The 24,910-nt window shown below is 49.1% G+C and overlaps 1 protein-coding gene and 1 long non-coding RNA gene across 2 annotated transcripts in view; both read right to left on the bottom strand.

Annotated features, from left to right (window-relative positions):
• Positions 1 to 266: 266 nt before the first annotated feature.
• Positions 267 to 1,172, bottom strand: LOC120505585. Its single transcript, XR_005628257.1, has 2 exons — positions 1,027 to 1,172; positions 267 to 921 (listed from the first exon to the last, which is right to left on the bottom strand). It is a non-coding gene; the product is annotated as an uncharacterized LOC120505585 (long non-coding RNA).
• A 2,282-nt stretch (positions 1,173 to 3,454) lies between these two features.
• XPO7 (exportin 7) overlaps positions 3,455 to 24,910 on the bottom strand; it is a gene marked incomplete at its 5' end in the record, with an annotated part of 39,041 nt that continues 17,585 nt past the window's right edge. Inside the window, 15 exon segments of the mRNA XM_039716247.1 lie at positions 3,455 to 4,199; positions 7,654 to 7,781; positions 8,310 to 8,408; positions 9,147 to 9,307; positions 10,360 to 10,498; positions 11,776 to 11,990; positions 13,948 to 14,030; positions 15,476 to 15,583; positions 17,389 to 17,477; positions 17,786 to 17,892; positions 18,560 to 18,668; positions 21,005 to 21,068; positions 22,670 to 22,750; positions 23,546 to 23,619; positions 24,731 to 24,866. Of these exon segments, the coding sequence (XP_039572181.1) occupies positions 4,106 to 4,199; positions 7,654 to 7,781; positions 8,310 to 8,408; positions 9,147 to 9,307; positions 10,360 to 10,498; positions 11,776 to 11,990; positions 13,948 to 14,030; positions 15,476 to 15,583; positions 17,389 to 17,477; positions 17,786 to 17,892; positions 18,560 to 18,668; positions 21,005 to 21,068; positions 22,670 to 22,750; positions 23,546 to 23,619; positions 24,731 to 24,866 (1,687 nt within the window).

The following is a 24,910-nucleotide window of genomic DNA, read 5'->3' on the forward strand; positions in this document are numbered from 1 at the left end:
TTGGGATGGGATCGGGGTGAGATCAGGGAGAGATCGGGGTGGGATCAGGATGGGATCGGGATGGGATCAGGGTGAGCTCGGGGAGAGATCGGGATGAGATCAGGATGAGCTCGGGATGGGATCGGGGTGAGCTCAGGGTGAGCTCGGGATGGGATCAGGGTGAGCTCGGGGAGAGATCGGGGTGGGATTGGGGTGGGATTGGGGTGAGCTCGGGATGGGATCGGGATGGGATCAGAACGCGGGAAGGGCCGGGAGAGCACGGGTGGAACCCTGGAAGGGCTTGGAAACCCTGACAGAACTCAATAAATGCTGAAATAATTCATTAAATCCTGAAAGGACTTCAATAAATACTGAAATAATTCAGTTAATCCTGAAAGGGCTTGGAAATCCTGACAGAATTCAATTAATCCTGAAGGAATTCAATAAATACTGAAATAATTCTATAAATCCTGACAGAATTCAATAAATCCTGAAAGGACTTTGGTAACTCCTGAAAGAATTCAATAAATCCTGAAAGGGCTTGGAAATCCTGACAGAACTCAATAAATCCTGAAGGAATTCAATAAATCCTGACAGAATTCAATTAATCATGAAAGGGCTTGGAAATCCTGAAAGAATTCAATAAATCCTGAAAGGATTCAATAAATCCTGAAAGGACTTCAATAAATCCTGAAAGAATTCAATAAATGCTGAAAGAATTCAATAAATCCTGAAAGAATTCAATAAATTCTGACAGAATTCAATAAATGCTGAAATAATTCATTAAACCCTGAAAGGACTTTGGTAACTCCTGAAGGAATTCGATAAATCCTGAAAGAATTTCAATAAATCCTGAAAAACTTCACTAAATCCTGAAATTACTTATAAATCCTGAAATAATTCAATAAATCCTGAAAGAACTTGAATAAATCCTAAAAGGACCTGAATAAATCCTAAAAGAACTTCAATAAATCCTAAAAGGACTTTTATAAATCCTAAGAGAACTTCAATAAATCCTGAAAGAACTTGAATAAATCCTAAAAGGACCTGAATAAATCCTAAAAGAACTTCAATAAATCCTAAAAGGACTTTTATAAATCCTAAGAGAACTTCAATAAATCCTGAAAGAACTTCAGTAAATCCTGATTTTTTGCTTGGGGAAATTTGGGGAGTTCTGGGGAAGAGCTCAGGGAGATCTTGGGGTTCCGAGAGAGATCTTGGGGTCTGCAGGAACATTTGGGGTTTTGGGGGGAAATTCGGGGTGCAGGGGGAGATCCTGGGGTGCAGAGGGACCTTTCAGGGTTCTGGGGGGACCTTGGGGTTTCTGGGGTGGCTCTTGGGGCTCTGAGGAGGAGCTGAGGGTTCTGGGGTGACTCTGGGGTGGCTCTTGGGGTTCTGGGGGCACTCTCAGGGCTCTGGGGTGTTCTCAGGGTTCTGGGGTGACTCTCAGGGCCCTGGGGGCACTCTGGGGGTTCTGGGGTGATCTTGGGGTCACTGTGGGGGTTCTGGGGTCACTCGGGGGCTCAGGTCACTCTCAGGGTCACTGTGGGGTTCCCTCAGGGGTCCCTCAGGCTCAGGCCACTCTTGGGGTCACTGTGGGGTGACTCGGGGGGCTCAGATCACTCTGGTCCCTCAGGGCTCCCTGTGGGGTCACTCAGGGGTCATTCTCGGGGTCCCTTGGGGCTCAGGTCACTCTGGGGTGACTCGGGGTCCCTGTGGGGTCACTCTGGGGTCCCTCAGGGCTCAGGTCGGGGGTCCCGGGGGTCCCCGGGGCTCAGCCACCGCGGCGCGGCTCAGTAGAAACCACGGAGTTTATTTGCAGTCACATCTTACACGGTTTGCAGCAAACACCCGACACCAACCAGCAGCTGCTCACGCGGGAGAGGGAACCAAAGCAGCGGGGCGGGGAGCGACCCAAACCAGCAACAAAGGGGAAAAAATGAAATAAAATAAAATAAAATTATGAACGGAGCGGCTGGGAGGGGAAAGGGGAGGCCCAGGAGGCCCCGAGGGGTTTGGGGAGCGGAGCAGGGGGAGCAGAGCAGCAGCAGCAAGGGGGGGACACGGCCAAGGGGGTCCCAACCCTGGGGTCGGGGTCCCCCCCAGCCCGACGGCCGGCAGGACAGACGGACACGCTGCCAGGGGGGCTCCAGGCCGGGCAAAGCCGCCCGGGGAGGGCTGCAGCCCGGGAAAAGGGGGAAAGGGATGGAGAAGGGGAAAAGGGATGGAAAAGGGGAAAAGGGATGGAAAAGGGGGAAAAAAGGGATGGAAAAAAGGGGAAAAGGGATGGAAAAGGGGGAAAGGGGATGGAAAAGGGGAAAAGGAGAAGGAAAAGGGAAAAAAGGGATGGAAAAGGGGAAGGAAAAATGGGAAAAAAGGGATGGAAAAATGGGAAAAAGGGGGAAAAGGGATGGAAAAGGGGAAAAAAGGGAAAAAAAGGATGGAAAAACGGGAAAAAAGGGATGGAAAAGTGGGAAAAGGGATGGAAAAGGGGAAAAGGGGATGGAAAAAAGGGATGGAAAAAGGGATGGAAAAATGGCAAAAAAGGGGATGGAAAAAAGGGACGGAAAAAAGGGATGGAAAAATGGGAAAAAGGGGGGAAAGGGATGGAAAAGGGGAAAAGGGATGGAAAAAAGGGATGGAAAAAGGGAAAAAGGGATGGAAAAATGGCAAAAAAGGGATGGAAAAATGGGAAAAAGGGATGGAAAAGGGGAAAAAAGGGATGGAAAAGGGGGACAAGTGATGGAAAAAGGGAAAAAAGGGATGGAAAAATGGGAAAAAGGGATGGAAAAGAGGAACAAAGGGATGGAAAAGGGGGAAAAGTGATGGAAAAAGGGGAAAAAAGGGATGGAAAAGGGGAACAAAGGGATGGAAAAGGGGAAAAGGGGCCCTGGGAGGGGCTACTGCTACAGAGGGGACAGGAGGGACACCCACGAGCAAGCACGAACGGAGGGGTCACGTCATGGCTTCGAGTTCCCAAGAACGAGGGCGCGACGGGACCGGGAAATTGTGATTTTTCAGGGGGGCTTAATAAGAAAAAATATACATTTGGAATTTTACAATGCCTTTTTTTTTTTTGTGGTGTTTTTTTATTATTATTATTATTATTATTTTTAATTTTTTTTTTTAATTTTTTTTGTGTTGTTTGAGTTTTTGCTTCTCTCTACAGCTCGTCTCACTAAATAGATCTCTGCACTTTCACACAGCCACCCCCTCGCCCAGTAAAGCTTCAGGCCACGCTTTCCTCACTCGCATTCACAACCCTCACACCAGCACTGGCTGCACCAGGACTCTGTAAAAATTTCAATCACACTTTGTTTTTTGTTTTTTTTTTATCATTTTGTCTTTTTTTTTTATCATCGTTTTGGTTTTTTTTTGTGTGTGTTTTTTTTTCTTTTTTTGTGATTTTTTTTTGCAGTTTTTTTGCCTTTTTTTTTCTTTTTTTGTCTCGTTTTTCTGAAACTCAATATAAACCTGTGGTGTTTTTTTATTATTATTATTATTATTATTTTTAATTTTTTTTTTTAATTTTTTTTGTGTTGTTTGAGTTTTTGCTTCTCTCTACAGCTCGTCTCACTAAATAGATCTCTGCACTTTCACACAGCCACCCCCTCGCCCAGTAAAGCTTCAGGCCACGCTTTCCTCACTCGCATTCACAACCCTCACACCAGCACTGGCTGCACCAGGACTCTGTAAAAATTTCAATCACACTTTGTTTTTTGTTTTTTTTTTATCATTTTGTCTTTTTTTTTTATCATCGTTTTGGTTTTTTTTTGTGTGTGTTTTTTTTTCTTTTTTTGTGATTTTTTTTTGCAGTTTTTTTGCCTTTTTTTTTCTTTTTTTGTCTCGTTTTTCTGAAACTCAATATAAACCTTGCTCCAAAATGTTATGAAAAAATGTACATGTTTTTTTTTGTTTTTTGTTTGTTTTTTTGTTTTATACAAGGCAGGCTTTTCGCAGCGGAGCGCCGCCGGTTCCACATTCCGGCCAGGGAAGGACAAAGAGAGACACAGACACCTTGGAATTCCTGCTCCTGGATCGTGCCCTTCCCACGGCAGCTCCAGCTGCTCTCTCCTGCCGGGGTGGGAAGGCCCTGGGGCCGCTGGGGCCGGAGGCTCGCGAGGTGTCAGCTCATCATGTCGTTGCTGTTGACGCCGTAGCTCGAGTTCTTCATGGAGTCGTTGACCTCCCTCCGGAACGCCGACAGGTTCTGGGTGAACCTGGGGAGACGGGACAGGGGAGTCCAGCGTGCCGGGACTGCAGCGTGCCACGGCTCCAGCAGTCCAACACATTCCATCATTCCACCCTTCTGTCATTCCATCATCCCATCATTCCATGAATCCATCATTCCACCCTTCTATCATTCCATCATTCCACCCTTCCATGAATCCATCATTCCATCATTCCAGCAGTCCATGATTCCATCACTCTATCGTTCCATGATTCCAGCATTCCATCACATTCCATCCCTCCAGAATTCTATCATTCCATGATTCCACCATTCCATGATTCTATCATTCCAGCAGTCCATGATTCCACTAGTCTATGATTCCACAGTTCCACAATTCCACCATCCCACTATTCCATCATTCTATGATTCCACCACTCCACCATTCCTTCACATTCAATCATTCCAGCATTCCATCATTCCGGCAGTCCATGATTCCATGATTCCACTATTCCATCATTCCACTATTCCACCACTCCACCATTCCATCATGTTCCATCATTTCAGCATTCCATCATTCCACCCTTCTATCATTCCATCATTCCACCCTTCCATGAATCCATCATTCCATCATTCCAGCAGTCCATGATTCCATCACTCTATCGTTCCATGATTCCAGCATTCCATCACATTCCATGATTCCATCGTTCTATCATTCCCTCAATTCCATGATTCCGTGATTCCATCATTCCATCGCATTCCATCCCTCCAGAATTCTATCATTCCATGATTCCACCATTCCATGATTCTATCATTCCAGCAGTCCATGATTCCACTAGTCTATGATTCCACAGTTCCACAATTCCACCATTCCACCATCCCACTATTCCATCATTCTATGATTCCACCACTCCACCATTCCTTCACATTCCATCATTCCAGCATTCTATCATTCCATGATTCTGTGATTCCATCATTCCAGCATTCCATCATTCCATGATTCCACTATTCCATCATTCCACTATTCCACCATTCCATCATCCCATTATTCCACCACTCCACCATTCCATCACGTTCCATCATTTCAGCATTCCATCATTCCATGACTTGGTCATTCCATCATTCCACCATTCCATCATTCCATGATTCCACCATTCCATCATATTCCATGATTCTATCATTCCAGCATTCCATCATTCTATCATCCCATGATTCCACCATTCCATTATTCCATCATTCTGTCATTCCACCATTCCATCACATTCCATGATTCCACCATTCTAGCAGTCCCTGATTCCATGATTCCAGCATTCCATCACATTCCATCATTCCAGCATTCCATCATTCCATGATTCCACCATTCCATCATATTCCATGATTCTATCATTCCAGCATTCCATCATTCTATCATCCCATGATTCCACCATTCCATTATTCCATCATTCTGTCATTCCACCATTCCATCACATTCCATGATTCCACCATTCCATGATCCTATCATTCCATCATTCCATCATTCTAGCAGTCCCTGATTCCATGATTCCACCATTCCATCACATTCCATCATTCCAGCATTCTATCATTCCATGATTCCATGACTCCAGCATTCCATGACTCCACCACTCCATAATTCCACCACTCCACCATTGCATTATTCCTTGCTTGCACCACTCCCCCATCCCACGGAATTGTCCAGCTCCACCAGCATTCCATCATTCCATGATTCCACCATTCCCTCACATTCCATCATTCCAGCATTCCATCATTCCATGAGTCTATCATTCCATGACTCCACCACTCCATAATTCCACCACTCCACCATTGCATTATTCCTTGCTTGCACCACTCCCCCATCCCACGGAATTGTCCAGCTCGGAGCATTCCCCCAGAACTCAGCGCCGAGCCCGGCGGGGTCTCCACACCAAGGAGGGGATCCACCACTTCCCGTGAAGGGATTCCCTCCCACTGGAACGGGGACACTGGGAAGGAATTCCTGCCTGGGATGGAATTCCCAGAGGAGGATCTGGGGTTTCTCCATCCCTGGGAGTGCCCAAAGCCAGCCTGGAGCACCCTGCTCCCACGGGAGGTGTCCCTGCCCACGGCACTGGGTGGGATTTCAGGTCCCTCCCAACCCAAACCATTCCATCCACAAAGCCATGAAGGAATCCCATGGGACGTTTCAAACTGGAATGGGATCTTGGGAAGGAATTCCTGGCTGGGAGACTGGCAAGGGGCTGGGATGGAACTCCCAGAGGAGCTGTGGCTGCCCCATCCCTGGAAGTGTCCCAGGCCAGGCTGGAGCACCCTGGGACAGTGGAAGGTGTGGTGGGAAATACCCATGGATATTTAGGATCCCTCCTAATCCAAACCACTCCAACCACAAACCCATGAAGGAATCTTTCCATGGGAAGTTTCAAACTGGAATGGGATACTGGGAAGCAATTCCCAGAGGAAAATCTCTGGCTGCTCCATCCCTGGAAGTGTCCCAGGCCAGGCTGGAGCACCCTGGGATACAGAAGGTGTGGTGGGAAATACCTGTGGATATTTAGGATCCCTTCCCACCCAAAACATTCCAGCCATGAAGCCATGAAGGAATCCCATGGGAAGTTTCAAACTGGAACGGGATATTGGGAAGGAATTCCTGGCTGGGAGGGTGGCAAGGGCCTGGGCTGGAATTCCCAGAGCAGCTGTGGCTGCTCCATCCCTGGAAGTGTCCCAGGCCAGGCTGGAGCACCCTGGGATACAGAAGGTGTGGTGGGAAATACCTGTGGATACTGAGGATTCCTCCCAACCCAAAGCATTCTAACCATGAAGCCATGAAGGAATCCCATGGGAAGTTTCAAACTGGAACGGGATATTGGGAAGGAATTCCTGGCTGGGAGGGTGGCAAGGGCCTGGGCTGGAATTCCCAGAGCAGCTGTGGCTGCTCCATCCCTGGAAGTGTCCCAGGCCAGGTTGGATCAGCCTGGGATACAGAAGGTGTGGTGGGAAATACCTGTGGATACTGAGGATTCCTCCCAACCCAAAGCATTCTAACCATGAAGCCATGAAGGAATCCCATGGGAAATTTCAAACAAATGGGGATACTGGGAAGGAATTCCTGGTAGGGAGGGTTGAGGGGCTGGGCTGGAATTCCCAGAGCAGCTGTGGCTGCCCCATCCCTGGAAGTGTCCCAGGCCGGGCTGGATCGGCCTGGGATACAGAAGGTGTGGTGGGAAATACCTGTGGATATTTAGGATCCCTCCCAATCCAAACCACTCCAACCACAAACCCACGAAGGAATCTTTCCATGGGAAGTTTCAAACAAATGGGGATACTGGGAAGCAATTCCTCCCTGTGAGGGCAGCGAGGTCCTGGGATGGAATTCCCAGAGAAGCTGTGGCTGCCCCATCCCTGGAAGTGTCCCAGGCCGGGCTGGATGCCCCTGGGGTGGTGGAAGCACCCGTGGATGTTGAGGCTCCCCCCATCCCGCGGGAACGCCGCTCCCGTTCCGTCCCGTTCCCGACCTGTCGCGGTTCTTGGTGAGCAGGTTGCGCTCGATGCCCTCCATGAGGTTCTCGAAGCACAGGTGCATGGCCTGCTGCTTCTCCGGGGGCTGGCTGTTCACGATGCTGTTCCTCAGGTCCGAGAAGTACTGCGGAGACAGGGCAGCCAGGGGCTCATTCCCACGGGATCCGGGCTTGGGACAGGGCCCGCCCCCGCGGGGAGCTGGGAATAACGAGGGAGCATCCCAGTGTGTCATGGATGGAGCTGGAGTGCTCAGCTCCACGGACCATCCTGGCCATGGGATCACACCAAGGATCATCCTGGCCACGGGATCATCCTGGCTGTGGGATCATCCCAAGGATCATCCTGGCCATGGGATCACACCAAGGATCATCCCATCCCAAGGATCATCCTGGCCATGGGATCACACCAAGGATCATCCTGGCCATGGGATCATCATTCCAAGAATCATCCTGATCATGGGATCACACCAAGGATCATCCTGGCCACGGGATCATCCCAAGGATCATCCTGGCCATGGGATCATCATCCCAAGAATCATCCTGATCATGGGATCTCTCCAAGGATCATCCTGGCCACGGGATCACTCCGAGGCCTTTCTGGGAATGTTCTCCTCCTCCATCCAAGCCTTTTCCAGCTGGGACGGATCCTTTACCTTCTCGTTGAGCAGGATGAGGCCGAGCAGAGGCCGGGACATGGACCACTGGTTCCGGCAGTCCTCGAAGATGATGATGTTCAGCACCGTGGAGAGCATCTGCCACGGGGAGCCAGGGGTTAAGTCCCATCCCATGGATCCCAAATCCCATCCCATGGATCCCATCCCATCCCATGGATCCAGTCTCATCCCAAATCCCATCCCAGATCCCTCCTCGCCCTGGGAGTTGGGAATCTCCTGGAATGCTCCTGGAGGCTCAAGGCTCTGGAGCTCTGAGTGCAACCAGGGAATTCTGGTGGCTTCAGCCAGGGGTTAAAGGCAGCCCCCTCCGTCCCATCCCATGGATCCCAATCCCATCCCAAATCCCATCCCAACACCATGGATCCCATCTGACTGCCATGGATCTCATGGATCCCATCCCATCCCAAATCCCATCCCAGCTCCCTCCTTGCCCTGGGAGCTGGGAATCTCCTGGAATGCTCCTGGAAGCTCAAGGCTCTGGAGCTCTGAGTGCAACCAGGGAATTCTGGTGGCTTTTGGGGTGCCCAGGTCAATTTTGGGGTGCCCAGGTCAGTTTAGGAGTCTCTGGGGTTGCTCTCCAGTCAATTTTGGGTTCCCCAGGTGTATTTTGGTGCCCCCAGGTTATTTTTTGGCTTCCTCAAGTGTTTTTTTGGAGCCCTCAGGTGAATTTGAGCCTCCCCAGGTGAATTTTGGAGCCCCCAGGTATTTTTGGCCTCCCCAGGTGAATTTTGACCTCCCCAGTTGTTTTTTTTGTGTCCCCAGGTTATTTTTTGCCCCCCCCAGATGTATTTTTTGCCCCCCAGGTGTGGGGCTCACCTGCTGCACCATCTCGGGGTGCTGCTGCATGATGTGCAGGAAGCGATCGCTCTCCTGCGCCAGCGGCGTCGATCTCTTCTTGGTGCTGCGCGAGAGCTGCTTGAACAGGTAGGTGACGATGTGGTCCAGGCAGGAGCAGCAGCCCGTGCACACCATGGTGTCTGGGGACAGCGGGGGACACGTCAGGGCTTGGGGGGAAACGGGGTTTGGGGGGGAAAAATGGGGTTTGGGGGGGGAAAATGGGGGTTTGAGGGAAAAAAATGGGGTTTGGGGGAAAAAATGGGGTTTTGGAGGAAAATAAAGTGAAGCATACAAGGCCAAGTTGGGACAATCTGGGATTGTGGGAGGTGTCCCTGGCTGGGGTTTGGATAAATAAAAGAGGGTTTAGGGAGAAAAATGGGGAAATAACAGGGGTTGGGGGGGAAATAGGGAAAAATAGGGGGAAAATGGGAGTTTGGCAGGGAAAATGGAAAATGGGAAAAAAATGGGGTTTTGGAGGAAAATAAAGGGAAGCATACAAGGCCAAGCTGGGACAATCTGGGATTGTGGGAGGTGTCCCTGGCATTGGCACTGAAATCCTTTCCAACCCAAACCAATCCAAAATCCCAAAAATTCCCAGAACCATTAATTTTTGGTGGGATCAGTGAGGGAATCACAGCTCCAACCTCTCAGAATCCCAGAGGAGAAACCCCCAGGTGGAAAATGGGGTTTTTAACTCTGAGCTCTTCCCAAATCCCAGGAAAACTGCAACCCAAATCCCAGGGAAATGCATCCCAAATCCCAGGAAAGCACATCCCAAATCCCAGGAAAACACATCCCAAATCCCAGGCAAACTGCATCCCAAATCCCAGGAAAGCACATCCCAAATCCCAGGAAAGCACATCCCAAATCCCAGGAAAACACATCCCAAATCCCAGGAAAGCACATCCCAAATCCCAGGAAAGCACATCCCAAATCCCAGGAAAGCACATCCCAAATCCCAGGAAAGCCCATCCCAAATCCCAGGAAAGCACATCCCAAATCCCAGGAAAGCCCATCCCGATCCCAGAACACCCCATCCCAATCCCAGAAAACCCCATCCCGATCCCAGAACACCCCATCCCGATCCCAGAACACCCCATCCCAATCCCAGAACACCCCATCCCGATCCCAGAACACCCCATCCCGATCCCAGAACACCCCATCCCAGCCCCAGGCAGCGCGGCGGCCTCACCCAGCGCCGTCAGCCCCTCGGAGATGGACGACAGGATGTACATGATGACGTGCGGCTCCAGGCTGGCGATGAAGTTCATGTGGTCCTGCGTGAGCACTTCCAGCAGGGAATAGTAGGATTGGCTGAGTTTGGGATAATCCTGCAGGGAAAGAAGGGAAATCTGCTTGGTTTTCCTGGAAGCAGCAAATTCCTGAATTCCCATGAATCACCTGGAATGTGCTGATGGATCTCCTGGGAAGAACCGACCAAGGATTCTCTCTCCCAGAAAATCTGTGTTCCAACACATTTCCCAACTTCCTTCTCTCCCATTCCAAGAGATTTCCCAGTTTTCCTTTCCATCCCATCCCATCCCATGGATCCCATCCCATCCCATCCCATCCCATGGATCCCATCCCATCCCATCCCATCCCATCCCATCCCATCCCATCCCATCCCATCCCATCCCATCCCATTCCCAACACTGCTCCATCCAATATTTTTTCCCACTTTATATTTTCCCAAAGAAAATCTGGGAATTGGGACGGGATTTCAAACCCATTCCAAACCAAAATCTGGGAATTATTGATGTGGTTCCTTTCCCACCTAAACCATTCCATGATCCCATGAATTCCAAACTGGTCAGGATTTAAAATCCATTCCCACCCAGAATCTGGGAACTGGGATGGGATTTCAGATCCATTCCCACCCAGAATCTGGGAATTGGGATGGGATTTCAAATCCATTCCAACCCAAACCATTCCCTGATCCTTTAAATTCCAAACTGAACAAGATTTCAAACCCATTCCCACCCAGAATCTGGGAATTCTTCCTGTGCTTCACCCAGAGCTCACTGCTGGTGCCCATTCCCTGCCCCAACCCCTTCATCCCTCCTTCCTCGCCTCCAGCTTTTCCTGGGATAGAATTCCCAGGGCTGGAATTCCCAGGGATGGAACTCCTGGGGATGGAACTGTCAGGATGGAACTCCCGGGGGATGGAATTCCCAGGGATGGAACTGCCAGGATGGAACTCTCAGGGATGGAATTCCCAGGGATGGAATTCCCAGGGCTGGAACTGCCAGGATGGAACTCTCAGGGATGGAATTCCCAGGGATAGAACTGCCAGGGGATGGAACTCCTGGGGCTGGAACGCCCAGGGCTGGAATTCCCAGGGCTGGAACTCCCGGGGGATGAAACTCCCAGGGCTGGAACTCCCGGGGCTGGAACTTCCGGGGCTGGAATTCCCAGGGCTGGAACTGCCAGGATGGAACTCCCAGGGCTGGAACTCCCAGGGCTGGAATTCCCGGGGCTGGAATTCCCAGGGCTGGAGCTCCCAGGGCTGGAACTCCCAGGGCTGGAACTCCCAGGGCTGGAATTCCCAGGGCTGGAATTCCCAGGGCTGGAATTCCCAGGGCTGGAATCCCCAGGACAGGCGCCTCACCAGCAGGTCGCTGTGGGGGATGGAGAGCAGCAGCTTGATGAAGGTCTGCAGGGCGTTGTCCAGCGCGTCGTCCCCGTAGAGCCGGAAGACGCCGAAGTTGACGTAGCTGCCGCTGAGCGCCGCCTTCAGCATGGAGAAGCAGATGGAGATTCCCTTCAGCTTCAGCGCGTACACCTGGTCCTTGGGCACCTCGCCCAGCGTCAGGATGCGATTCCCTGCGGGAATGCCGGCCCGGGATCACCATCCCATCCCGCCCCATGGGGCTCCAAACCCACTGGGATGGCATTCCAAACCCATTCCAACCCAAATCTGGGAACTGGGATGGCATTCCAAACCCATTCCAACCCAAATCTGGGAACTGGGATGGGGTTTCAATTCCACTCCAACCCAAATCTGGGAATTGGGATGGGGCTCCAAACCCATTCCAACCCAAATCTGGGAACTGGGATGGCATTTAAATTCCATTCCAACCCGAAATCTGGGAATTGGGATGGGATTTCAAATCCATTCCATTCCATGATCCCTTGAATTCCACACTGGATGGGATCTAAAATCCACTCCAACCCAAAACTGGGGAACTGGGATGGGATTCCAGATCCATTCCAACCCAAAATCTGGGAACTGGGATGGGATTTCAAATCCATTCCATTCCATGATCCCTTGAATTCCACACTGGATGGGATCTAAAATCCACTCCAACCCAAAACTGGGGAACTGGGATGGGATTCCAGATCCATTCCAACCCAAAATCTGGGAACTGGGATGGGATTTCAGATCCACTCCAACCCAAAATCTGGGAATTGGGATGGGATTCCAAATCCATTCAACCAAAACCTGGGAATTGGATGGGATTTAAAATCTGTTCCAACCTGAAACTGTGGAATTGGGATGGCATTTAAATACTAGTCCAAGTCAAAATCTGGGAACTGGGATGGGATTTCAAATCCATTCCATTCCACGATCCCTTGAATTCTAAAGTGGATGGGATTTCAAATCCATTCCAACCCGAAATCTGGAAATTCCCAAGTGGATGGGATCTAAAATCCATTCCAACCCAAAATCTGGGAACTGGGATGGGATTTCAAATCTGTTCCACCCCAAAATCTGGAAATTCCAAAGTGGATGGGATTCCAAATCCATTCCAACTCAAAATTGGGGAACTGGGATGGGATTTTAAATCCATTCCAACCCAATCCATTCCATGATCCCATAAATTCCAAAGTGGATGGGATTCCAAATCCACTCCAACCCGAAACTGGGGAATTGGGATGGCATTTAAATTCCATTCCAAGTCAAAATATGGGAACTGGGATGGGATTTCAAATCTGTTCCAACCCAAAATCTGGGAATTTGGATGGGATTTCAAATCCATTCCAACCCAATCCATTCCATGATCCCTTGAATTCCAAAGCAGGTGGGATTCCAAATCCACTCCAGCCCAAAATGTGGGAATTATTTCCATGGCTCCTTTCCAACCCCCACCTGCAGGGATTTAAGGGATTCCAAATCCATTCCATTCCATGATCCCATGAATTCCAAACTGGATGGGAATTCAAATCCGCTACAAACCAAAATCTAGGAATTATTTACGTGGCTCCTTTCCAACCCAAACCACTCCATCATCCAGGATGTTTCCAGGATTTATCCACGGATGAACCCAGGATATTTTCAGGATTTATCCATGGATGAACCCAGGATGAACCCAGGATTTATCTAAGGATGAATCCAGAATTTTTGAAGGATGAACCCAGGATGAATCCAGGATTTTTCTAGGATGAGGCCAGGACATTTCCAGGATGAATCCAGGATTTATCCATGGATGAATCCAGGATGAACTCAGGATTTTTCTAGGATGAACCCAAGATGAATCCAGGATTTATCCATGGATGAACCCAGGATTTTTCCATGGATGAAGCCAGGATTTTTCTAGGATGAAGCCAGGATGAATCCAGGATGTTTTCAGGATGAATCCAGGATTTATCCACGGATGAACCCTGGATATTTTCAAGATTTATCCATGGATGAATCCAGGATTTTTCTAGGATGAACCCAGGATGAACCCAGGATTTTTCTAGGATGAACCCAGGACGTTTCCAGGACGTTTCCAGGACGTATCCAGGATTTAGCTGGGATTTTCCATGGCTGCACCCAGGCAGCTCCAGGAGCGCTCACCGTAGGTCGTGATCATCTTGCTGGTCTCCCGGAAGAGCAGGATCCCGTTGGGAGAGGAGACATCAAACTGCAGCCGCTGGGATCTGCAGGAAAACCGGGAAAAAAACGGGAATGCTCAGAGCCAGGGAGCTGCTCCGGGGCTGCAGGAGCCTGGGAGAGCTGGGAATGCTCCCCTGGAGAAGGGGAATTCCAGGGAGAGCTTCCAGAACATTCCAGGAGAGCTGCAGAGGGATTTGGGATAAGGGATGGGACACAGGGAATGGATTTAAACCGGGAAAGGGGAGATTGGGGTGGGGTTTTGGGAAGGAATTCCTGGCTGGAATTCCCAGAGGAGCTGTGGCTGCTCCTGGATTCCTGGGAATGCTCAAGGAGAGGTTGGATCTCCTGGGAGAGAAGATTGAGTCCCTGCCCATGGATATTTAACTGGCTTTAAAGCTCTTGCAAGGAGCAGAATTCCATGAAATCCCAGATTTTTGGGAATTTCCTACCTGTTAGAAATGGGGATTTAGTGGGGAAAAAAGGGATTTGGGAGAAAAATGGGGGAAAAAAGGGATCTGGGGGGCAACAACCACAAAGAGAGGGATGAAATCAGCTGGAAACCCTTCCCGAGGCACAGAATTCCAGGAAATCCCAAATTTTAAGGACATTCCTACCTGTTATAAACAGGATTTAGGAGGAAAATGGGATTTGGGGGGAAAACAATGGGGATTTGGGGAAAAAATGAGGGTTTTGGGGGGCAACAACCACACAGGGAGGGATGAAACAACCCCTTCCAAGGGGCAGAATTCCATGAAATCCCAGATTGTGGGAATTCCTACCTGTTAGAAATGGGGATTTAGTGGGGAAAAAAGGGATTTTGGGGAAAAATGGAGTCTGGGGGGCAACAACCACAAAGAGAGAGATGGAATCATCTCTAAACTCTTTCCAAGGCACAGAATTCCAGGAAATCCCAAATTTTAAGGACATTCCTACCTGTTATAAACAGGATTTAGGAGGAAAAATGGGATTTGGGGGGAAAATGGGGGAAAACAATGGGGATTTGGGGAAAAAATGAGGGTTTTGGGGGCAACAACCACACGGGGAGGGATGAAACAACCCCTTCCAAGGGGCAGAATTCCATGAAATCCCAGAATTGTGGGAATTCCTACCTGTTAGAAATGGGGATTTAGTGGGGAAAAAAGGGATTTTGGGGAAAAATGGAGTCTGGGGGGCAACAACCACAAAGAGAGAGATGGAATCATCTCTAAACTCTTTCCAAGGCACAGAATTCCAGGAAATCCCAAATTTTAAGGACATTCCTACCTGTTATAAATAGGATTTAGGAGGAAAAATGGGATTTAGGAGGAAAAAGGGGGAAAACAATGGGGATTTGGATAAAAAATGAGGATTTGGCAGGGGGAAATGGGGCAAAAAGGGGGATTTGGATAAAAAATGAGGGTTTTGGGGGCAACAACCACCCGGGGAGGGATGAAGCAACCCCTTCCAAGGGGCAGAATTCCATGAAATCCCAGATTTTGGGGATTCCTACCTGTTGTGGACCAGCTCAGCCATGAGTTTGAGGACGGGCGTGGTGCAGGCGGGGTCGTGGTACCAGAGCTCGATGGCTCGCTGCAGGATGGGCATGTAGGAGGGGTAACTGCCAGGAAATTAAGGAATTCCCACTTCTCCAGGCCAAAAATTCCGTGGAAATGGAATATTCCAAAGGAGGTTGGGGTTTGGGGTCACGCAAGGATGGTGCTGCTGAAATTTGGGTTTTTTTTTTGGAATTATTGTTATTTTTTTATCCTGGGAAAAATCGTGGGTGTGGTAAAAATCAGGGGGAGATTCAGGAAGGAAATTCAGGAAGGAAATCCAGGAAGGAAATTCAGGAAGGAAATTCAGGAAGGATTCCCAAGGGAAATTTTCAAGGGAAAGGATTTTCAAAGGGAAAAATCCCGATCCTTCTGCAAAAGATTTTCAAGGGAAAAAATCCCAATTTGTTTAAGGAAATTCCAATTTTTAAAAGCAAACCAGAACCCAAAAAGGTTTTTTTTGGAGGGAAAGGAAAAAATCCCAATTTTTTGAGGCAAACCAGGGTTTTTGGGAATGAAGGACACTAAATCCTGTAAATCCCTGGGAAATTCCCAAGAAAATTTAGGGAATTCCCAGGAATTGGGATTTTTGGGGGCATTCCTGAGGGATGGGATTTAGGATTTTTGGGAATAAAGGACATCAAGTCCTGTAAATCCAAGGGGAATTCCCGGGAAATTGGGATTTTTGGGGGCATTCCTGAGGGATGGGATTTAGGATTTTTGGGAATAAAGGACATCAAGTCCTGTAAATCCAAGGGGAAATTCCCGGGAAATTGGGATTTTTGGAGGTATTCCCGAGGGATGGGATTTAGGATTTTTGGGAATGAGGGCACCGAGTCCTCCAAGGGGAAATTGGGATTGCCCCCGTGGGGAATTGGGATTTCCAGAGGGTTCCCTGGGGATTTTGGGAATTGGGATTCCAGGGTTCCCTGTGGATTGGTGGGAATTCCCGGGCACTGGGGTTCTCCAAAGGGATTCCGGGATTTGGGATGGGGTTGGGATTTGGGATTGGGATTTGGGATTGGGGTCAGGATTTGGGATTGGGATTTGGGGTCGGGATTTGGGATCGGGATTTGAGGCTGGGATTTGATTGGGGTCAGGATTTGGGATTGGGATAATTGGGGTGGCATTTGGGACCAGGATTTGGGATTGGGATTGGGGTCAGGATTTGGGATTGGGATTTGGGGTCGGGATTTGGGATCGGGATTTGAGGCTGGGATTTGGGATGAGGGTTTGGGGCCAGGATTTGGGATTGGGGTCAGGATTTGGGGCCGGGATTTGGGGCCGGGATTTGGGATGGGGCTGGGATTTGGGATTGGGATTTGGGTCAGGATTTGGGGCTGGGATTTGGGGCCAGGATTTGGGATGGGGCCAGGATTGGGGTCAGGATTTGGGATGGGGCCAGGATTGGGGCCAGGATTTGGGATGGGGTCAGGATTTGGGATTGGGGTCAGGATTTGGGATCGGAATTTGGGATGGGGCCAGGATTGGTGTCAGGATTTGGGATGGGGCCGGGATTTGGGATTGGGGCCAGGATTTGGGATTGGGGCCAGGATTTGGGATTGGGGCCGGGATTTGGGATTGGGGCCAGGATTTGGGATTGGGGCCGGGATTTGGGATGGGGCCGGGATTTGGGGTCAGGATTTGGGATTGGGGTCAGGATTTGGGGCTGGGATTTGGGATCGGGATTTGGGATGGGGTCGGGATTTGGGGTCGGGATTTGGGATTGGGGTTGGGATTTGGGATGGGGCCGGGATTTGGGGTCAGGATTTGGGGCCGGGATTTGGGATTGGGGTCAGGATTTGGGATCGGAATTTGGGATGGGGCCGGGATTTGGGGCCAGGATTTGGGGTGAGGGTTCGGAGGATACATCCACTCGAAGAGCATCATGAAGCTGGTCTTGGCGTTGAAGGCGAAGGCGATGCCGCGCAGGTCCCGCACCAGCCCCACCAGCGTGCGCTGCGCAGCCGCAGCGAGCACCGGGCAGACATCGAATCCACAGCAGGACAGAGCAAAATCAAACCAAGTAAAATACATTAAATTAAAATAAAATAAATAAAATAAAAATAAATAAAATAAAATAAAATAAAATAAACATAAAATACAATAAAATACAATAAAATAAAATAAATAAAATAAAAGGGGATTGAGGAGCCCCAGCTCCCTCTGGATCAATCCCAGGGGACTGAGGAGCCCCAGCTCCCATTAAACTGAGCCCAGGGGATTGAGGAGCCCCAGCTCCCTCCATCCCGGTCCCCCCTGCTGACCTTGGCCTCCTGCTCGTTGAAGGAGTTGGTGCTGAACATCTGAGCCACGGCCTCGAAGGCGGCCGTGAGGGGCAGCATGAACTGCTCGTACTGGTCCTCGTCCTCCCCTGGGAAACATGGGAAAAACATGGGAAAACATGGGAAAACACAGAAAACATGGAAAAAAATCCATGGGAAAACATGGGAAATCCATGGGAAAACATGGGAAACATGGATAAATCCATGGAAAACAGGGGAAATCCATGGGAAAAACATGGGAAAATATGTGAAAATCCCCCATGAACTGCTCGTACTGATCCTTGTCCTCCCCTGGAAAACATGGGAAAATCCATGGGAAAAACATGGGGAAAACATGGGAAATCCATGGAAAAATCCATGAAAAAAACATGGGAAATCCATGGGAAAACACGGAAAATCCAGGGAATATTTATCCCCAAATCCTGGCGGGGTGGCAAAACTGATCCCAAATTTTGGGATGGGAAAATTGATCCCAAATTTTGGGATGGAAAAATTGATCCCAAATTTTGGGATGGGAAAATTGATCCCAAATTTTGGGATGGGAAAATTGATCCCAAATTTTGGGATGGGACAATGGACCCCAAATCTTGGTGGGATGGGAAGATTTTATCCCCATTTTCACAGGACATTCTCCACACCAACCCCAATTCCCAATTCTCCTTTTCCCGTGTCTTTCCCAGTGAAGCTCCACCTCCCCAAATCCCACAATCCCGTTCCCAAAAGCTGGAATTCTGCTGGAATTCCCAGGAAAAATACCTAAATCCACCATGAGCAGCCGGCCCAGGGCCGTGTAGAAGGTGGTGCGGCAGCGCATGTCCGTCAGGTTGGACTGGTTGTTGATTCCCAGGAAGGAAAAGTGCTCGCTCTGGAAAAGGAAAACCGGGATGGGGCAAGGAGGGAGGAGCTCCAGGAAAAAATTCCCACATGGAAAAGGTGGTTTTTCCAGGGAAATGTTGGGAAAATGAGGTGGGAAATGGAGAAAGCTGCGGGATGCTCAGGGGTTTGTCCTGAGCTGGATCCTGAGCAGCCACAAGTGCCAGCTGATCCCAAAATCCGCTGGGTTTATGGAATTGTGGGATCTGCAGCATTCCCAGAGCTGGCAGGAGCTGCAAATCCCACTTTTCTCCCCGGGGGAATTCCAGGAATTCTGGCCCTGCAGGCTGATTCCTGATTATTTTCCATGGAAAAACCTAATTCCAGAGTGGGAAATAGGGCTGAAGGCCCTGGGAATTCCTGGGAAACACCCCTGAATCCAGGAATTCCTGGGAAACATCCCTGAACTCCAGGAATTCCTGGGAAACACCCCTGAATCCAGGAATTCCTGGGAAACACCCCTGAATCCAGGAATTCCTGGGAAACATCCCTGAACTCCAGGAATTCCTGGGAAACACCCCTGAATCCAGGAATTCCTGGGAAACACCCCTGAATCCAGGAATTCCTGGGAAACATCCCTGAACTCCAGGAATTCCTGGGAAACATCCCTGAACTCCAGAATTCCTGGGAAACACCCATGAACTCCAGGAACTCCTGGGAAACATCCCTGAACTCCAGGAATTCCTGGGAAACATCCCTGAACTCCAGGAATTCCTGGGAAACATCCCTGAACCCCAGGAATTCCTGGGAAACATCCCTAACTCCAGGAATTCCTGGGAAACATCCCTGAACCCCAGAAATTCCTGGGAAACATCCCTGAACTCCAGAATTCCTGGGAAACACAGGAATTCCTGGGAAACATCCCTGAACTCCAGGAATTCCTGGGAAACATCCCTGAACTCCAGGAATTCCTGGAAACATCCTGGAAATGCCTGGAGAACCTCCCTGAACGCCAGGAATTCCAGCAGGGAATGCAAACCCTCTGGAAGTGCTGCTGGGATTGGGAACATCATGGAATGGAATCCTGGAATGTTCTGGGTTGGAAGGGATTTAAATCCCATCCTCCCTGGGAAAACTGATCCCAAATTTTGGTGTGATGGGAAGATTTTATCCCCATTTTCACGGGATATTCTCCACACCAACCCCAATTCCCAATTTTCCTTTTCCCATCTGGCTTCCCCGGTGAAGCTCCACCTCCCTAAATCCCACAATCCAGTTCCCAAAAGCTGGAATTCTGCTGGAATTCCCAGGAAAAATACCTAAATCCACCATGAGGACCCTACCACTACCCCAGGCTGGGAATTTTCCAGGAATGAGCCTGGATTTTATGGAGAGCAGAAATCTTTGGGAATGGGAAGCGCCACCAAACCCCACCCCCTCAAAACCAAAGAATTCCACCAAAAAACCCTCAAACTTCCCAAAATATCTAATTTTCCAAAGGTTCCTCCAGCACCACGGAAACGCAGGGAGCCAGATGGAATTCCAGAGGGGATCCAGGATGGAATTTTCTGGGAATGAGGCAGGGAGGGAGCGCTCACCGTGTGATTGTTGAGCATGAACTGCACGGCGCTGAGCTTCACCAGCTTCCGCACGCTGCTGTACGTGCAGGGGGTCAAGGAAGAGCAGAACTCCTGGAATTCCTGGGAAAACCCTGCCAGGGCCAGGCTGGAAAAATGGGATTGGGTTGGGTTACTCAGGAAATTGGGAATTTTGTGTTTGTTCCAAGGAAAATCCAAATTGTGCAAATCTCGGTTTGGGGAAACCCGCGGTGATCACTGGGGGAAAACTCAGGGTCTGGAAGTTGTGGAATTCCTGGAACTTCTGGAATTCCTGAAAATCACTTGCAGGGACAGGCTGGAAAAATGGGATTGGCCTGGGTTACTCAGGAAGTTGGGAATTGCCTGGATTATTCAGGAAGTTGGGAATTTTATGTTTGTTCCAAGGAAAATCCAAGTTGTGCAAATCTCATGTTGGGGAGAGCCTTGGTGATCACTGGGGGAAAACTCAGGGTATGGAAGTTGTGGAATTCCTGGAAATTCTGGAATGTCTAGAACTCCTGGAATTCCTGGGAAAACCCTGCCAGGCACAGGCTGGAAAAATGGGATTGGGTTGGGTTACTCAGGAAATTGGGAATTTTGTGTTTGTTCCAAGGAAAATCCAAATTGTGCAAATCTCGGCTTGGGGAAACCCGCGGTGACCACCGGGGAAAAACTTATCTAATTTTCCAAAGGTTCCTCCAGCACCACGGAAACGCAGGGAGCCAGATGGAATTCCAGAGGGGATCCAGGATGGAATTTTCTGGGAATGAGGCAGGGAGGGAGCGCTCACCGTGTGATTGTTGAGCATGAACTGCACGGCGCTGAGCTTCACCAGCTTCCGCACGCTGCTGTACGTGCAGGGGGTCAAGGAAGAGCAGAACTCCTGGAATTCCTGGGAAAACCCTGCCAGGCACAGGCTGGAAAAATGGGATTGGGTTGGGTTACTCAGGAAATTGGGAATTTTGTGTTTGTTCCAAGGAAAATCCAAATTGTGCAAATCTCGGCTTGGGGAAACCCGCGGTGATCACTGGGGGAAAACTCAGGGTCTGGAAGTTGTGGAATTCCTGGAACTTCTGGAATTCCTGAAAATCACTTGCAGGGACAGGCTGGAAAAATGGGATTGGCCTGGGTTACTCAGGAAGTTGGGAATTGCCTGGATTATTCAGGAAGTTGGGAATTTTATGTTTGTTCCAAGGAAAATCCAAGTTGTGCAAATCTCATGTTGGGGAGAGCCTTGGTGACCCCTGAGAAAAAACTCTGGGCTTGGAATTCCTGGAATTCCTGGGAAAACACTGCCAGGGCCAGGCTGGAAAAATGGGATTGGCCTGGGTTACTCAGGAAATTGGGAATTCTGTCTGGTTCTCCATAAATTGGGAATTCTGTGCTGTTTGTTCCAAGGATAACCCAAATTGTGCAAATCTCAGCTTTCGGGGACCCCCTGGGGAAAAACCCAGGAACTTCTGGAATTTCTGAACCCTCTGGAATTCCTGGAACTTGTGGAATTCCTGGAAGACCAGAAGACAGAGCACAATCTGCTCAATTCCTGGCTTGGGGAAACCCTTGGTGACCACTGGGGAACAAATGAGGGTCTGGAACTTCTGGAATTCCTGGAAATTCTGGAATTCCTGGGAAAACACTTGCAGGGACAGGCTGGAAAAATGGGATGGGGCTGGGTTACTCAGGAAGTTGGGAATTTTGTGTTTGTTCCAAGGAAAATCCAAATTGTGCAAATCTCGGCTTGGGGAGACCCTTGGTGATCACTGGGGGAAAACTCAGGGTCTGGAAGTTGTGGAATTCCTGGAACTTCTGGAACTTGTGGAATTCCTGGAAAATCACTTCCAGGGACAGGCTGGAAAAATGGGATTGGCCTGGGTTACTCAGGAAATTGGGAATTTTATGTTTTTTTCCAAGGATAACCCAAGTTGTGGAAATCTCGGATTGGGGAGAGCCTTGGTGATCACTGGGGGAAAACTCAGGGTCTGGAACTTGTGAAATTCCTGGAAATTGTGAAATTCCTGGAAAATCACTTGCAGGGACAGGCTGGAAAAACGGGATTGGCCTGGGTTACTCAGGAAATTGGGAATTCTGTCTGGTTCTCCATAAATTGGGAATTCTGTGCTGTTTGTTCCAAGGATAACCCAAATTGTGCAAATCTCAGCTTTCGGGGACCCCCTGGGGAAAAACCCAGGAACTTCTGGAATTTCTGAACCCTCTGGAATTCCTGGAACTTGTGGAATTCCTGGAAGACCAGAAGACAGAGCACAATCTGCTCAATTCCAAAGGAATTCCGACCGACAACAACCAAACCCAAACATCCCACGAGGCTCATCCTGCCCTCCTCTCCCCTCATTCCCAAAAATCCGGGGGAAATCCAGGAACGGGGGCCAGCTCCCGTTCCAGCAGAACTTCGGGATGGCTTTTCCCAAGGATTTGGGAGCCCTTCCCAAAAGGATATCCGATGGAGAGGTCGTTGAGCAGCTGCAGGGTCTTGGAGGTGATCGGCTCGCAGCGGCCCCAGTACTTCAGGTTGGTGATGCTGGGAAGGAAAAACATGGATCAGAGGGATTTTCCCAGGATTTTCTGGAATTTTCCCAGGAATTGTGGTAAATTTTTTTTCAGTTTTCCCATTTCACAACAGCACGAGGCATAAAATTGGGAGTAAAATCACCAGGCTCACTTCTGGCTGGGAAAATTGTCCTGTGGATATTCCAGGTTACACCTGGAATTCTGTGGGATTGGCTGCCCTTGGATTTCTGTGGGATTGGTTCCCCTTGGATTTCTGTGGGATTTGTCACTCTTGGGATTCTGTGGGATTGGTTATACCTGGGATTTCTGGGATTCCAGGCCCTTGCAATTCTGTGGGATTGGTTCCTCTTGTAATTCTGTGGGATTTGTCACACCAGGAATTCTGTGGGATTGGCTGCACCTGGGATTTCTGGGATTTGTCACACTTGGGATTCTGTGGGATTGGTTTTGGCTACACCTGGAATTTTTGTAGAATTTTTGTAGAATTTGTGGCGTTTTGGTGAAATTTGTGGAATTTTTGGATTCTGTAGGATTGGTTACACCTGGAATTTTGTGGGATTTGCTGTACCTGGAATTCTGTGGGATTGGCTGCCCTTGGGATTCTGTGGGATTGGTTTTGGCTACACCTGGAATTTTTGTAGAATTTTTGTAGAATTTGTGGCGTTTTGGTGAAATTAGTGGAATTTTTCTGGCATTTGTGGCATTTTGGTGGCATTTGGAGAATTCCCTTCCCTGGAGCAGCAGGAATTCCAGGATTTTAGGGCGAGGAATGCCAGGAACCCCCGGAATGCTGCTGGACACTCACATCTTCCCGATGAACACGCTCAGCACCATGGTCTCGTCGTTCAGCCCCAGCACCTCCGAGAGCCTCCGGTACAGCTGCCCAAAAAAACATGGAAAAAAGGCTTCCAAACTGCCAGGAAAACTGGGAATTCTCCCCAGAAATCCGCTTTTCCCTCGCTGGGAGAAGGGGATGTTGTGGGATTTTCCCATTGGGTTGATCCAGTCCATCCTAATCCTGATTTTTTCCTGATTTTTCCTCTTTTGTTTTTGTCCTAGCAGCATGGCTTGACAGTAAAGAAGGAGGATTTGGGTTTTCCCAGGAAAATTCCCAAAAAAATGGGATTTAACTGTGCTCCACCTCCAAACACAGCCAGGATTTGAGTGGATTTCTCTGGAATTCTCAGCAGTTCCCAAATCCCTGGGAAGGGATTTGACCCCAATCCAATTTCTCCTCCAGGAAGGAACAGAACCCAATCCCAGAGCAACATTCCCGTTTTTTTTAATTGGAAAAAGGGATTTTACATCCCAAAGCACAGCTACAAATCCACTGGGATTAAGGAGATTTGGATTTATTCCCATTTTAAAACCAGGGAGAAGCCCAGGGGGGTGTTTGAGGTAACCCCAGGTATAAAAAAAAATTAGAAAAACCAAATCCAGGTCTTTAATTCCCAATATTCCCAACCCAGCTCAGCATTTGGAAAGCCAAAACTTGGGACTAAATGAGGAAATCACAGAAATGGGATTTAATTTCAGGTAAAATGAGGAGAAGTCATAGAAATGGGATTTAATTCCAGGAGGGATGACAGAAATGGGATTTAATTCCAGCTAAAATGAGAAATGAGAGAAAATGTGATTTAATTCCAGGAGAAATCTCAGAAAATGAGATTTCATTCCAGGAGGAATCCCAGAAAATGGGATTTAATTCCAGGAGGAATCACAGAAATGGGAGTGAATTCCAGCTAAAATGAGAAATGAGCGAAAATGTGATTTAATTCCAGGAGAAATCCCAGAAAATGAGATTTCATTCCAGGAGGAATCCCAGAAAATGGGATTTAATTCCAGGTCAAATGAGGAGAAATACCAAAATTGGGATTGATTTTGAGGAAAAATGAGGAGAAAGGACAGAAATGGGACTGAATGCAGGTAAAATGGGGAGAAATGGAGGCTGGTTTTCCTGGGAAAGGCGGAATTCCGGGATGCCCCCTACCTTGGAAGACTTCTGCACCTGGTCCCCGATGTAGATCTTGCGGAACTGCTCGAAGAAGCTGAGCATGGCCAGCTCCAGCTTCTCATTGCCCGCCTGCGCCAGGCGCGAGTCCGTCAGGTTCATCAGCTGCAGCACCCTGCGGGGAAATGGGGGGGAAAGCGGGGGGAATGGGGGGAATGG

Source organism: Passer montanus, unplaced genomic scaffold (genome assembly GCF_014805655.1).
Source record: "Passer montanus isolate IOZ18808 unplaced genomic scaffold, ASM1480565v1 scaffold101, whole genome shotgun sequence".
Lineage (NCBI taxonomy): Eukaryota > Metazoa > Chordata > Aves > Passeriformes > Passeridae > Passer > Passer montanus.